Source organism: Sphaerodactylus townsendi, linkage group LG10 (genome assembly GCF_021028975.2).
Source record: "Sphaerodactylus townsendi isolate TG3544 linkage group LG10, MPM_Stown_v2.3, whole genome shotgun sequence".
Classification (NCBI taxonomy): domain Eukaryota; kingdom Metazoa; phylum Chordata; class Lepidosauria; order Squamata; family Sphaerodactylidae; genus Sphaerodactylus; species Sphaerodactylus townsendi.
In genome coordinates this window covers 24,114,638-24,127,681 of record NC_059434.1, presented here as the reverse complement: position 1 = coordinate 24,127,681, position 13,044 = coordinate 24,114,638, and the positions used below count along the sequence as shown (strand labels likewise).

The 13,044-nt window shown below is 41.7% G+C and overlaps 1 protein-coding gene across 4 annotated transcripts in view; it reads right to left on the bottom strand.

Annotated features, from left to right (window-relative positions):
• The window catches only part of PDGFRA (platelet derived growth factor receptor alpha), a 66,167-nt gene that overhangs the window by 30,818 nt on the left and 22,305 nt on the right, over positions 1-13,044 (bottom strand). For all 4 annotated transcript variants that reach the window (XM_048510154.1, XM_048510155.1, XM_048510153.1 and 1 more), the window contains exons 4-10: positions 12,715-12,981; positions 10,823-10,953; positions 8,541-8,712; positions 8,258-8,447; positions 5,356-5,471; positions 4,455-4,578; positions 939-1,132 (exon numbers count right to left, since the gene is read on the bottom strand). In XM_048510154.1, the coding sequence (XP_048366111.1) occupies positions 939-1,132; positions 4,455-4,578; positions 5,356-5,471; positions 8,258-8,447; positions 8,541-8,712; positions 10,823-10,953; positions 12,715-12,981 (1,194 nt within the window). The remainder of the gene's footprint in view (positions 1-938; positions 1,133-4,454; positions 4,579-5,355; positions 5,472-8,257; positions 8,448-8,540; positions 8,713-10,822; positions 10,954-12,714; positions 12,982-13,044) is intronic.

Here is a 13,044-nt window from a genome sequence, read left to right as displayed (position 1 = left end):
TAAACATGGGCTTGAGACTCTCAGCGGGTGCTCAACTTTGACTTGCTCTCATTCATCTTTTAGCATCTGCTACTTCCTCCCCTTCCTGAGATTAAACACCCATGTGATACCAGTAGAGTCTTCTGTACATTGCTCCCCTCTCCATGGATGAAAGTTGTGGAAAGTCACAGATTTGTGGGGGAGGAGGCAGGAAATAGCATCAGTCCCAGGACTTCACATTAACTCTCCGGTTATTCTAGTTCTTGATATTCTATAAACTATTTTAAGGCGAGAAAACAAAATGCAGTCATAAACAGGGTTACCCCCTCCCTTCTAAGTCCATTGAGGTCAATGAACTTAGAAGGGTGTAACTGCTCGGGATGGCTCTATTATTACAGCATAATCTTTCATAGACTTGAGCAGCAAAATGAATCCCTAGTCCACAATATTTTTTATACACAGAGAAGAGAAAGAAAACATTGTGAACAAGTTTAAGAAACCTAGTTTAAAACAGTGATCATTCGGAGCAACTAAGTAAATGCAGTTTACTCAAGTCAGTATTTTACTACATTAAGAAACTTGCTTTGTTCTGTTTTTTGAACAGCCTTAGATATAGCAACATTAATTTTAAAAGCTCATTATAAACAACCACAATGATCTATGCAATGTATCTCTTACCGACCTCTTCTAAACCTTCTAAATCCATGCCAGAAGTATCACGTTTTACTGCATTCGGCCCGATTTAATGTTATAGTCATATTTCAAAGAAAATTGCTATCACATTCAGATGCATACATTGTTTCAAACAGTATAGAATCTGCAAGCGGAGCTGATAGTAGTGGTCCTTTAATGTACACAAAGGCTAGCATCCTAAGAATGCTTTCCTGAGAGTAAGCTCTACTAAATAATGTGGGATTGACTTCTCAGTATATCTACTTAGGCTTGCCAAATAAACTTACTAGGTGCCACAAGCTTCAGTTCCCGTGTAACGGTACCCAGGTCGTTCCTTGCCAAGCATCGGACGGCTAATGTCTCTTCCACTTTCTGAAAGGTCACTTGACTTTCAACTGTGTTCTTCTCATCAAGGTGAGCATCCATAGTAATATCTGAGATATTGTTAGTCAAAAGAGTCCATGAGCTTTCATTGCTGCATCTGGAGATGAGCAAGTGCAAATATAGTGAGGATTGTCCTGAACATTACTTTCTGGCCCATTATACATAGAACAGTTACCTTGGACCTGTTAGCTGCGCAGTGGGGCTGTAGTGAGGTCTCCTTGTGTCTTTCTGTTTACATATGAGGAGGCAGCCCACAGCCTACAGCTCAGTTTTTCTGCTAGGCTTTCTCCCAGTTCTCTTAACTCTGTACATTAACAGCCTTAAAGGCACAGATCTCATCACACTCAGGAGTCTCAACACTAGAGTTTATATTCTCTTTACCTCCCTTCCACACTCTCTTCTCTCACTGCCACAAGAGGAGGATTGTTTTAAAACAGTCTTGCCTGAAATAAAGTTTTAAAAGCCCTCCTTGAGAAGGGCAGAAGCAGAGCAGGGGGGTGAGGTAGAGCCAAAAGGGTTCCCAGCTTGTACTGTTCCTTGCAAAAGCCCTCTCTGTGGACATCCATCTCTCAATATGTCACTCAGAGAAGCAGACAGGAGCTAGCAGCATGGAGGAGGTGTAAGGGGCAAAGCATGCAAAGAGGCCCAAAGGAGTGGGAAGGCTGGCTGTGGGCAGAGGGAAGATGTCCGTGACAAGGCCGTACTCACTGGCAAATCTGCCGACTCTGACAATAAAACACATCAAAAGTTTGTGCTAAAAGTGGTGTTGCTTGCCATGGAGAGAATGGAAAGTGAAAATGGGCTCCAGGAAACAGGTCCATACAAGAAACCTTGCTGTGACAGACATTCACCCCCATCATGCAGCTAGCACATTGTGTATAATCAGCCTCTTTCATTTTTAAACAATAAATCTTTTAGAGCTACTTTTTGTGTATAAGAGCATATTTCTTAAGAGATGTTGACGTTTGCCCTCTCTGGTTTCACTAGCTTTTCAACCTTATTGCACGTGATCCTCAAAGTTCTATATCATATATATATATATAAACCTTTAATGGCATAATTAAAACAGCAGCAATATACCAGAAAAATGGCGACCTCAGTGTAATGATACAATCTCCAGTACAGTTATAACCGGCTATTGATGACAGATACGTGCTAGCTAGCCGCCTAATACACTCCTAGTGCAGAACCACAATCCAACATCGCTACCACAATTGATAGATTAATATTATCAATGGGGTTTTAAACTGGCCAGATATTTATTCCTGGCTAAACTGTGTAACGGGCAGTGTAATATCAATGGTTGATTGATTCTTCGTATTGAACTGCAGGGACAAAATCTTTCATTAAAAGGCACTTTCTGCATTCTGCCCTGGAGTGGTAGCTGAAGGGAGAATATTGCACCTGGCAAGGGTCAGGGCTCGCCGCACTTGGGTTCTAAGACCAGAAATGGAAACACTTGGCCATGGTATAGGGTTTTAACGGTATACCCAAGTGCAAGGAGAGTAGCCGCTATTAGCCTGCTGCATCAGGTGACTATACTCGTGATCATACAATCTCTTTTGATAGTCAGTTTTAGCTCATTGGCATTCATTAAACCAATGCATCCAAGGATAGACCCATTTCATGGATTTCGGCCAACAAAGGACCACCACTCGGGTTTTGGCTATGCAGAAAGAGCCCTGGTAGGTAAAGCTTTGTGACAGTTGTTAAAGCACAATCGTATCCAGAATTGGAAGGTCATGCACCATGCTCTTGTATGGAGTAGATGCTGGCTCCACCTCCAAACAGACCGCGAGCATATGGGACTGAGGAGGTAAGCCGCTAACATATAGAGAAAGCATGACTGAACTCCTCTTTTCCATATCGCAGCTCCATGCTTGTATCCACAGTGGGATTCCTCAGATAGTAATTGCATGGTGATTTTAGCATTAAATGCCTTGTAATGGCTGCAGGTACAAACGACCTTTAGTGCTTAAAATAAGCAATGGCCTTGCATCCAAGCTGCTGACCTAATGGCCAATTTCCTTTGGGTGAACTCCAAGAGGAGTTATAATTAAAACGGAGACCCAGGTATTTAAAATGTTTGACCTGTCTGCCGTTCATTATTTATTGGCCAACTCAAATGGTCTCCCAAGAACAAGCAAAACCATTATTTTTGACTTGCAAAATTAAGCCGCCAGGTTATTATGACTACAATATTCAACACAGCTGCCAGTAAGCGCTTCAAGCCATTTTGTAATGGCAGGCCGATAGCCATCAGCATACAAAAGTAAAGGTATGGTCATATGATTCAAAGCAGGGCAGTGCGAGGGAATCCTCCACTGCCACGACTAAAAAAGATTAAAGAGTTTGGGGCCAAACATACCCTCTGTTTGACACCCCTGTTAATTGGTATATAAGGACTAAGTATACCATCAGGAGAGCATTTGACTTGACAGGTAGTGCTTCATGATGTAAGGCCACGGCGCAAAGTAGCCTTCTGTCAATTCCTAGATTAAATGTTTTCTCCACAGTAGATCTCTGGAGACAGTCACGCCCCTTTAAGTCCAAAATACAAACAGGGATGATTTGCTTCCGCTGGTGTATTTTGTGACGAGAGTCCTAAGGATCAAACAATGATCTAAAGTAGATTTCCCATGTTGAAATCCTATTTGTTCTGGGCCAATGATTTTGTTTTCTGTAATCCATGAAGAGAGTTTATTGTGCAAATATTTTGCATATACCTTGCCAGTGATGGACAATAAACTAATCGGACGGTAATTGGAAGGGAGCAAAAATCTCCCTTTTTGAAGACAGGAATTATAATCGCATGGGTCCAATCTGATGGTACAAGAGCTGTTTGATTAACGGATGTAAAAAGAGCTGCTAGTACCGGGGACCAAGGATTCCCATGAGGCAGAACAATATTTCTGCTTTGACCATATCTGGGCTTGGATCCAATGAAGCATTTCCACATTTGGACTGTTTCTTGTTATTTTCTCACCTCCCCCTTCCTGAGGCAGCCCCAAATGCAACATGGAGGAATTTGGGGCTTTAGTGGCTTTGCCAGGTTGCCAGGCAACCTCTGAACCTCCATCCCTCCAGGTTCCCACCGCTGCTTGGGGCAGCATCAGGAGCAAAATGGGGAAAAAAACTGACGGTGCGCTTCAGCACAACATCATTTACAATCATTGACTTGGAAGTGACATTATGGCATTGCGTGATACTCTGGGATTTTCCAAATCTCTACAGTCAAAACAATAGAAATTTGAGAAATGACTAGAGTGCAGTGCAAAGTAGTGACTCCGCTCTTGGGTAACTGACCAAATCAGGTCACCCCATGCACAATTTTTCTAAAAATCTACAATGTTCAAAAATTTCAGACTACACCATAAAGCTGGTGCTATTCAAATAAGATCAGTTTTGAACAATCTTACCTTTTAATGTCCTTGCAAACCAGCCATTCCACATCTGGGAGAGGTGTCCCTTTTGCCAAGCATCTTACTATCTGTGCAGCTGAGCCTTGATGAATGTCCACCAGGTCCTGAATTATAGCTGGAACTGGAAAGGAATAAATCAGGATGAGTTTATGAGATCCTTGATGTGCGGAAAAAACTAGGCACTATTTACTGACTGGAAGACTCAGACATTCCTTCAAGGACATCAAAAAAATTTGAGTTCTTTGAGTAAGTTATATAACTTAGGTGCAATCAGTAGGCTCTAGCCCAGGGGTGTTGGGGGAAAATACCAGCTGAGCTTCAACTTTCACAATTACTTGGGGTAAACCCCATTGAACTCAGGAGTAAAAATGAATGTGGTCAAGAATTAGGAATCTTTGGTGGGAATTAGGAATTAATTTACTTCAATAAGAACTATATCCCATAGGGAGAAGAATGGTCCTTGCACCAAGTGAGGAAAAAAATGATGTGACTTGGAAACTATTTACCCAGAAGTAAGTGTGCTCCCACACAAAAAGCTCCCTGCATATAGAAAACTAGAAACTAGAGAATAACTGGCTGAAAGTGACCCAATGTGCAATCCTAAACAGAGTTAATCCACACACTTTCACACATGCACACAAAGTCCACTGAAGTCAATGGATTTATAAGGGTGAAAGTCTGTTTAGGATGGCACCGTCAGTGAGTTTCATGGCTATGGATTTTAAGTTGGATTTCTGTCTGACTCTAGCAGTTTGTCTACCATAACTGAGGAGTCAACATCTGGTTGCTTGCCAATGGATTGAGACATGTTTAAACGTATAACAAACTCCACAACATCAGTTTAATTTCTGCCTCTCTATTATTTTTAACATGGATTGTAACCACTTTATAGCCTTACCCTGTATGAGCAGAGAGAAAGTATATCTTTGAATTTCATCTTCATTCTGTACTACAATGGTATAATTTCCGTTGTCTTCTTCTTTGGCACGAATTAGTTTTAATACACTTCGGTACCTATGAAGAAAATAACAGCACATTAACTTTTGCAAAGCAGCACAGAAGTCTTATTCTGAGCAAAACCAGGGGCAAAGAGTACATCTAGGGAAGACTCACTACAAAGAAATATTACCATTTTGAAGTTGCTTTTTTCCACGAAACACATATTTGGGGAGGGGGAGACATTGAGCCTGTGTAGCTGAATGAAATTTAGTGGAATTCAATGAGACTATTATCTAGAAGAAAAGGACAAATGCTCTATTTACTGTGCAATCTTAAACTGAAATGCACTCTTCTAAATCCATCGAAGTCAGTGGGCTTAGCTTAGATAGAACAACCTATATCTGCTTAGCATGGCACCATTGGTTACCTAATGCTAAAACAAAGGCAACTGCCTACTCTGTAAGTCAGTGAAGAATATAAGATGAAACAGATGCCTCACTGCCCAGTGAGATTGCTAAACCAATCAAATAGTGTGTTGTGTTGGTCAAGGAATAGTGGCAGCATTACACTTTGCTTGGGGTAACAGAGACCCCTTCTGCACATGCAAAATAATACATTTTCAATCTACTTTCACAATTGTGATTTTGCTATTCCACACAGTAAAATCCATCTGCAAAGTGCATTGAAAGTGGATTGACAGTGCATTATTTTGCATCTGCAGAAGGGGCCTAAATATCTAGAAATGGCTCTGTACTGGAAAGATAGTAAATTGGTTCAGTTCAAGTAGTGCCAGGGTCCCCAAATGTCAATGGATGTCATGGCACCCACCAATCACTTTTGAGCAGTGGGTGGGACTAGATGGGACTTTTGCCCAACAGTGCTTCTGATTGACTGTGCAGATTAAAATGCATCTCATGGAACAGTTTGTGTTTGAAATGTAGATTAGTTACTATTAGCGTTATATATAACCTCATTCCTTGATATTTGATGGTTGGCTCCACCTGTTGTGGCAGCCATTTTGTGACTGTGCCCACTGCCATGTATCAGAAATCCCAAAGGTGCCCACAAGATTAAAAAGGCTGAGTACCACTGAGCTAGTGAATTATGTTTGTGAACTATAAGATATCACAGCTTGATGAAAGAAAGTAAAAAATTATGCTCCAAAACACAGGGGGATAATCAGCCCAGGTAATTTTTCACAGAGAGATGAAATCACGTTGCAGAGTTTCCAAAGGAAAAAACGATGTATATCACCCAGTGGAAAACATGGACAATTTATAGAAACATGCCCACCCCACAAACTTTAATCCATTTTACTCAGGTTGAGTGTTACGGCTTCCTGTAATGAATGTTGGGAACACTGGTTTTATGGGAATGACGTGACTTCTCTATTAAACCATGTGTTTTCTTCTGAGTTAATTTTTAAAGTCTTTCTTTTCTTTCCCAGTTGCAGCCACTGGGACTGCTTTTTCAAGGAGGTGAATGGAGGGCTGTATTTAACAATTTCTTCCTGATGCTTTCTGGGTAGCAGGAAAGTCATCTGACTGAGAACATAAGAACATAAGAACTAGCCTGCTGGATCAGACCAGAGTCCATCTAGTCCAGCATTCTGCTTCTCGCAATGGCCCACCAGGTGCCTTTGGGAGCTCACATGCAGGATGTGAAAACAATGGCCTTCTGCTGCTGCTGCTCCTGAGCACCTGGTCTGCTAAGGCATTTGCAATCTCAGATCAAGGAGGATCAAGATTGGTAGCCATAGATCGACTTCTCCTCCATAAATCTGTCCAAGCCCTTTTTAAAGCTATCCAGGTTAGTGGCCATCACCACCTCCTGTGGCAGCATATTCCAAACACCAATCACACGTTGTGTGAAGAAGTGTTTCCTTTTATTAGTCCTAATTCTTCCCCCCAGCATTTTCAATGAATGCCCCCTGGTTCTAGTATTGTGAGAAAGAGAGAAAAATTTCTCTCTGTCAACATTTTCTACCCAGTACAGTAAACCTTTATTAGGCATAAATAATTCTACATACAGTATGTTCGTTTCATAAACAACAGTACAACAAGGCATCCAATACACTAAGTTAGGATAAATTATACACAAACTTTCTGGAGACCTATTGTGATATCCATATGTTAATTAAAGCTGATATGAACAACTTCTCATGAGCCTCAGACATTACACCAATGTAATTTAGATGATTTGATACATTTTCTACCCCATGCATAATTTTATAGACTTCAATCATATCCCCCCTCAGCCGTCTCCTCTCCAAACTAAAGAGTCCCTTATGGGATGTACACCCATAAGATTCCCCCAAGGAAGTCAGAGACAACAATTCACTGAGAAAACAGCAGGAAAAGAAAGGAGTGACCATCTTCCTCCTTGAAAAAAGCAGACACATTTGGAAAGAAAAAAAGTATTTCAGAATGAATACAAAAGAAAACGTAACATGGAGTTTGACTCTAAGGCTCTCCCACAGCTCTGCTGTTCCGATGATTCCCTGTCAAGAAAGTAACGTGGATTCCACGCAGCAATTACATAATGAGTTGCATTCATTATAAATGAATTTGTTTTCCTTGGGAATTCATTTATAACGATTGCAACTCGTTATAAATCTGCTGTGCAGAATGAGCCAAAGACTATTAAAAGCAGTTTGCAGCTACGGTAAACTGTATTTCAAAGAAGGAATGAAGAGTCAAAAGGTCCATAATTTTTGAGTGACAAAACTTGATTCTCCCCCTTTTCACTGAATTCCAAATAAAGGATTTTACTGAATTAAGCCCCAAGATTTATGAGGAAATACTTTTGACTGACAGAGAACTGAACTGTTAAGGCATCTACAGGCAAACAATTTTTTTTACCTTGTTTCGCTAATCTGCTTGGAACTGGTGACAATTTCTGTGAGATTCTCAAACAGAGTCACATTATTCTTTAGCCAGAGCATTTTGGGAGCTGGGTATGCATGCACATCAAGAATGAAATTTTTCACTCCATGTAGATTGACGTCTTCCAGGAGGTGAAAATGAGGCTCCAGGCGAATGAATCCTTTGTCTGTGAAATTAAACATCTCCATAAGTATTTCTTAATAATGGGTCATTGGGTTGGTAAACTGGGAATCTTAAGGAAACAAGAAACAGATTGTACCATAAACTGTGATTACTATTTTTTGGATTTTTGCAATATCGTTGGTCACATGTTGGGCAGCACATTCGTAATCTCCAGTGTCTTCTACTGAAGCATTTGGGATGTTCAAGCTATACACCAGCTTCTGGGATGGAATTTTGATGTCTTCAACTGTGATTATACCTTTGTTCTTCTGCATTTGGAAAAGAGGAAAAGTCATCTTTGTTAAACAACCTACCCAAACAGCAAATAATTTTGTAATCTGATGAACCCTTCTCTGCCTCCCTGATCTTCAGAGGAAGCACATTTGTTTATCTGAGAATCTGAAAGAGACAGGTAGAATTTTTTTGTACATTGGTGCCTGTTCTCTGAAATTCTCTCTCTGGTGGGCCTTATTGGGCCACTTCAATTTGGGCCACTTCAATTTGCAACTCGGACAACCCAGTCCAGGGGGAGATCAGCAGTGGTGTAGTGGCTAAGAGCAGTGGCTAAGAGCAGGTGCACTCTGATCTGGAGGAACCGGGTTTGATTCCCAGCTCTGCCGCCTGAGCTGTGGAGGCTTATCTGGGGAATTCAGATTAGCCTGTGCACTCCCACACACACCAGCTGGCTGACCTTGGGCTAGTCACAGCTTCTCGGAGCTCTCTCAGCCCCACCCACCTCACAGGGTGTTTGTTGTGAGGGGGGAAGGGCAAGGAGATTGTAAGCCTTTTTGAGTCTCCTACAGGAGAGAAAGGGGGGATATAAATCCAAACTCCTCTTCCTCTTCCTCTTCCTCTTCCTCTTCCTCTTCCTCTTCTTCTTCTTCTTCTTCTTCTTCTTCTCTGGAGCCAGCACAGCCCAGTGCCGGAATGGGTGCCCATGCCGCCAGTACAAGGGCCAAATGTGCCAGCAGGGGGTTTACTTACCTTGACGGCCAGGCACTGCGCAGCTCCCCAGCACCTGGCTAGGAAGCCACTACCGTCACCCAGGCCCACCAGTGCGGTGTGATGCTGGGGTGGCCCTGTCCCTGCCTGCTGGGGCTTTCTGGATGGGGCTTTTAGAAAAGAGCAAAAGTGTTTCTAGTCACAATAAGTACCTGAAAGGTGTGGCCAAAGTGGGTAATCTGACATCTCTCTAACTGTGCCATTGTAAGGTGCCACTGCACCTTTCTAAGTACACTGACGACACATTATCAATGGAAAAATTATTCAAGAAATAGATGAGTTCTAATAGATCTAAATGGTGAGAAACAATGGAGAGAGCAGTGATGGGGCTTTATGAAAATTGCCAAAGATCACACAAAAAGAGTAAAATATTTTCATAATCAGTTTTTATATAGGTCACATTATATTAAATGAAACTTCAGTTATGGTAATCCTGTAACATAAACTGTAACCCTAAAACACTTTGCTATGAATAACCCCAGCAAATAATATACTTCCAATGGTTGCCTCCATATGGCTGCTGTGGGGGGGGGGGGGGATGAGATTTTGCCAGCAAAGACGACTGGACAAAAAATTTTGGGTGCTTGAGTGGGTTAATAAGATCTTGTCATAGCAATGTATGGCTCCTTCCGCACACGCAAAATAATGCATTTTCAAACCACTTTCACAACTGTTTGCAAGTGGATTTTGCCATTCCGCACAGCTTCAAAGAGCATTGAAAGCAGTTTGAAAGTACATTATTCTGCATGTGCGGAATGAGCCTATGAAACACAACTTCATTTTGCTCAAATACGAACTTGAATTTGTTCTCTCCTTACACATAAGGTGGCTATGATGAACATTCTAATAATTTATCTCATCCCTCCATTGAGCACCAGAGAGGAGAGTACACAAAATTAGCATCGGGTTTTTTGGCAGCCATTTTGTGATATAGGTTGTGAGGTTGCGACTGGTTCAAGACAAGCTTAGAAACTTTGCAGCTGTGGAGATCTGTAATCACCAATGGACCTTAGAGAAGAATCAAATTCTCAGATGTGACTTGGAGTCATTTCTGAGGCCATACAGGAACATTAATGTGTGGGTGACTTTACAAACACTCTGTTTTTGTTGTTATGCTTTCCAGACTGTATGTTAAAGTGGGTGTTATTACTGTACAACCATGGCCCCACTTCCTGTCAACCTCATATGGTCCTCATCTCCTCATAAACACTTGTAAAGTCCTGTGTGTTTGCGCACAATGAAGTCTTGGTACTGAGTGAATGTGACAAAAAATTGCTCTCTCTTCATCTGTCTCAATTCCAGGAATTAAAAACAACTAAAAAACCCCACCCAAAGCTTTCTCTGGTGATTTGCTCAAGAACAAAAGGGGGTATTTACCACTTTCCCTGGATAACTCCACTCCAAGTTCACCAGTTCATTATCAAAGACCACACAAGTTACATCAATAGTTTCTCCAGTTTTATACACAGTCTTGAGGGACCCAATTTCAACAGGAAGCTGTGAAGTAGCTAGAAACAGAAAGAAAAAAATTAAGAAGTCTTTAAGAAATGTTATGCACATTACAGAGGCTATTTCGAACAATATTAACAGAGTAAATTTTGAAAGCAACTCTTTGCCTTAGTGAGGAAAAGGGATAAATCAGTGGTCCTTCAGGAAAGTATGGTCTGCATTCAAAACAATTTCTTTCAGGTATTCTGTATTGTGAGAGGACTGTATTTATTCTCTCTTTTTCAAATTCACTCTAGGCTTGTTGACTTTTAAAGTCTGCTCTGGCCTAGTACCTCTTAAACTTTTCCACATGTTGCAAGCAGCTGTGACTTGGTCAAACATCAGCTATAACCTTGGTAATGAAGAATAGCTGAGAGAAACAGTCACCAGCATCTGGGCTGAACACATGTTTGAGAACCACAAGGTAAGGGAATAAATTACTTGGAAAGTTCCTTCCCTCATCCCGAATCCTCCCCCTTTCCATGATACTATCAGGTTTTCAGGGACTGAACAGGCCACACTCCATACTATTGCTGTTCCTGCCACACTTGAGTGACTTTCAGTTGGTTTTTCTGAGGGAATTAAGTCTATTCAGTTCTGATCAGACCTCTGGGAGATATTTTTAAATTTAAAAATATTTCTGTGCACATCAAGGCGGTCCCCTGAGTTTCCAGAACCTGCAATTTTATCTGTGGGCACAGTCCAATTTCTCTGTCTTCACTACAATCACTTGACCATGAAGTCTGCCCGAAAAATAAGCAAAAGGTTCACAAGAAATCATGGGCAAGGACTACAAGGAATTTTCCCTGAACACACATGCAGGAAATGCTCTCCGGAAAATGCTCAGGGCTCAAGTAGACTTGTTTTCTTGTCTTCCTCAGCTTTTAAATTGTCTCTCAACAGCTATCCATGTTCAAAGCCTCAAGGAACAAGCTCAGTCCTGATGAAAACGATTATTCCCCTTTCCATAAATTTTCAAAACCATATTTTTCCTTTATTGCTGGGGAGTCCTCGAGACATCTACCTTGTCAGAGGGTGACCTTACTGTTTTCATAGTAGAAACAAATTCAAAAGAGACCCTTTTTCTAATGTGTACTGCATGTTTACCTTGCCCTAAAACATCAACAATGACATCCTTCATAGGACAGTGATAGTGAACCTTTTCGAGACCGAGTGCCCAAATTGCAACCCAAAACCCACTTATTTATCGCAAAGTGCCAATACAGCAATTTAACCTGAATACTGAGATTTTAGTTTAGAAAAAACGGTTGGCTCCGAAGCTTGTGTTACTTGGGAGTAAGCTTGGTGAAACAACCGTGCAACGCTTCAGACAGGTGACTCACGACCCTAGGAGGGTTTACTCAAAAGCAAGCCCCATTGCCAGCAACTGAGCTTACTCCCAGGTAAAGGATCTTGACTTCCCACACAAATGCAACAGGAACAGAAAAATAAAAGCAGTTCTAGCAAAGACCTTGGTGTGCTTTAAAAAAAAATCCTAAATGCATCTCGGTTCCTCCATCCTGGGCTTGAGCTGCCCAGGCGATCGGCAAAAAACTTGGGTCTGAGCATTTCCCCGGTGTTTGGAAAGGAACACATTTTGCTTGTTCAACCCCTCGAGCAGGAGCAGTCAGCCTGCTCCAGCCTCCAGCAGGTACTGTGTGCACCCTCCGCATGCATGCGTGCCCGCAGCATACGTGCCATAGGTTCGCCACCACTGGCATAGGAGGAGTCTTCAAGTTCATTAATGGACCCTTCCCTTGAAAAACTATGTAAAGGAGTACCTCTGTAAACGTAGACAATAAATTCACTGGAGAGGACCTCTACCGCCTTTACTGTGGTCTTGCACACGTAGGAGCCTGCAGAGAAGTTTCCAATGAAACCCTGTTTGTTGTCATAAAAGGCATATATGATTTTCCCTTCGTTGTTCATGAGGGTTACTTGAGCGTTTTGATCACTTGTGCGGCAAGGGATGACCGAGGAATCGTCGTCATCTGTGATGAAAATGATTTGGTCTTCTGGTGGTGTAGGAACAAAAGGGACAGCAGGGTCTGTTTTTTTAAAAAAAGAGAGAGGCGTCACTTGAGATATATGCTCATTGCTAGATTATGATA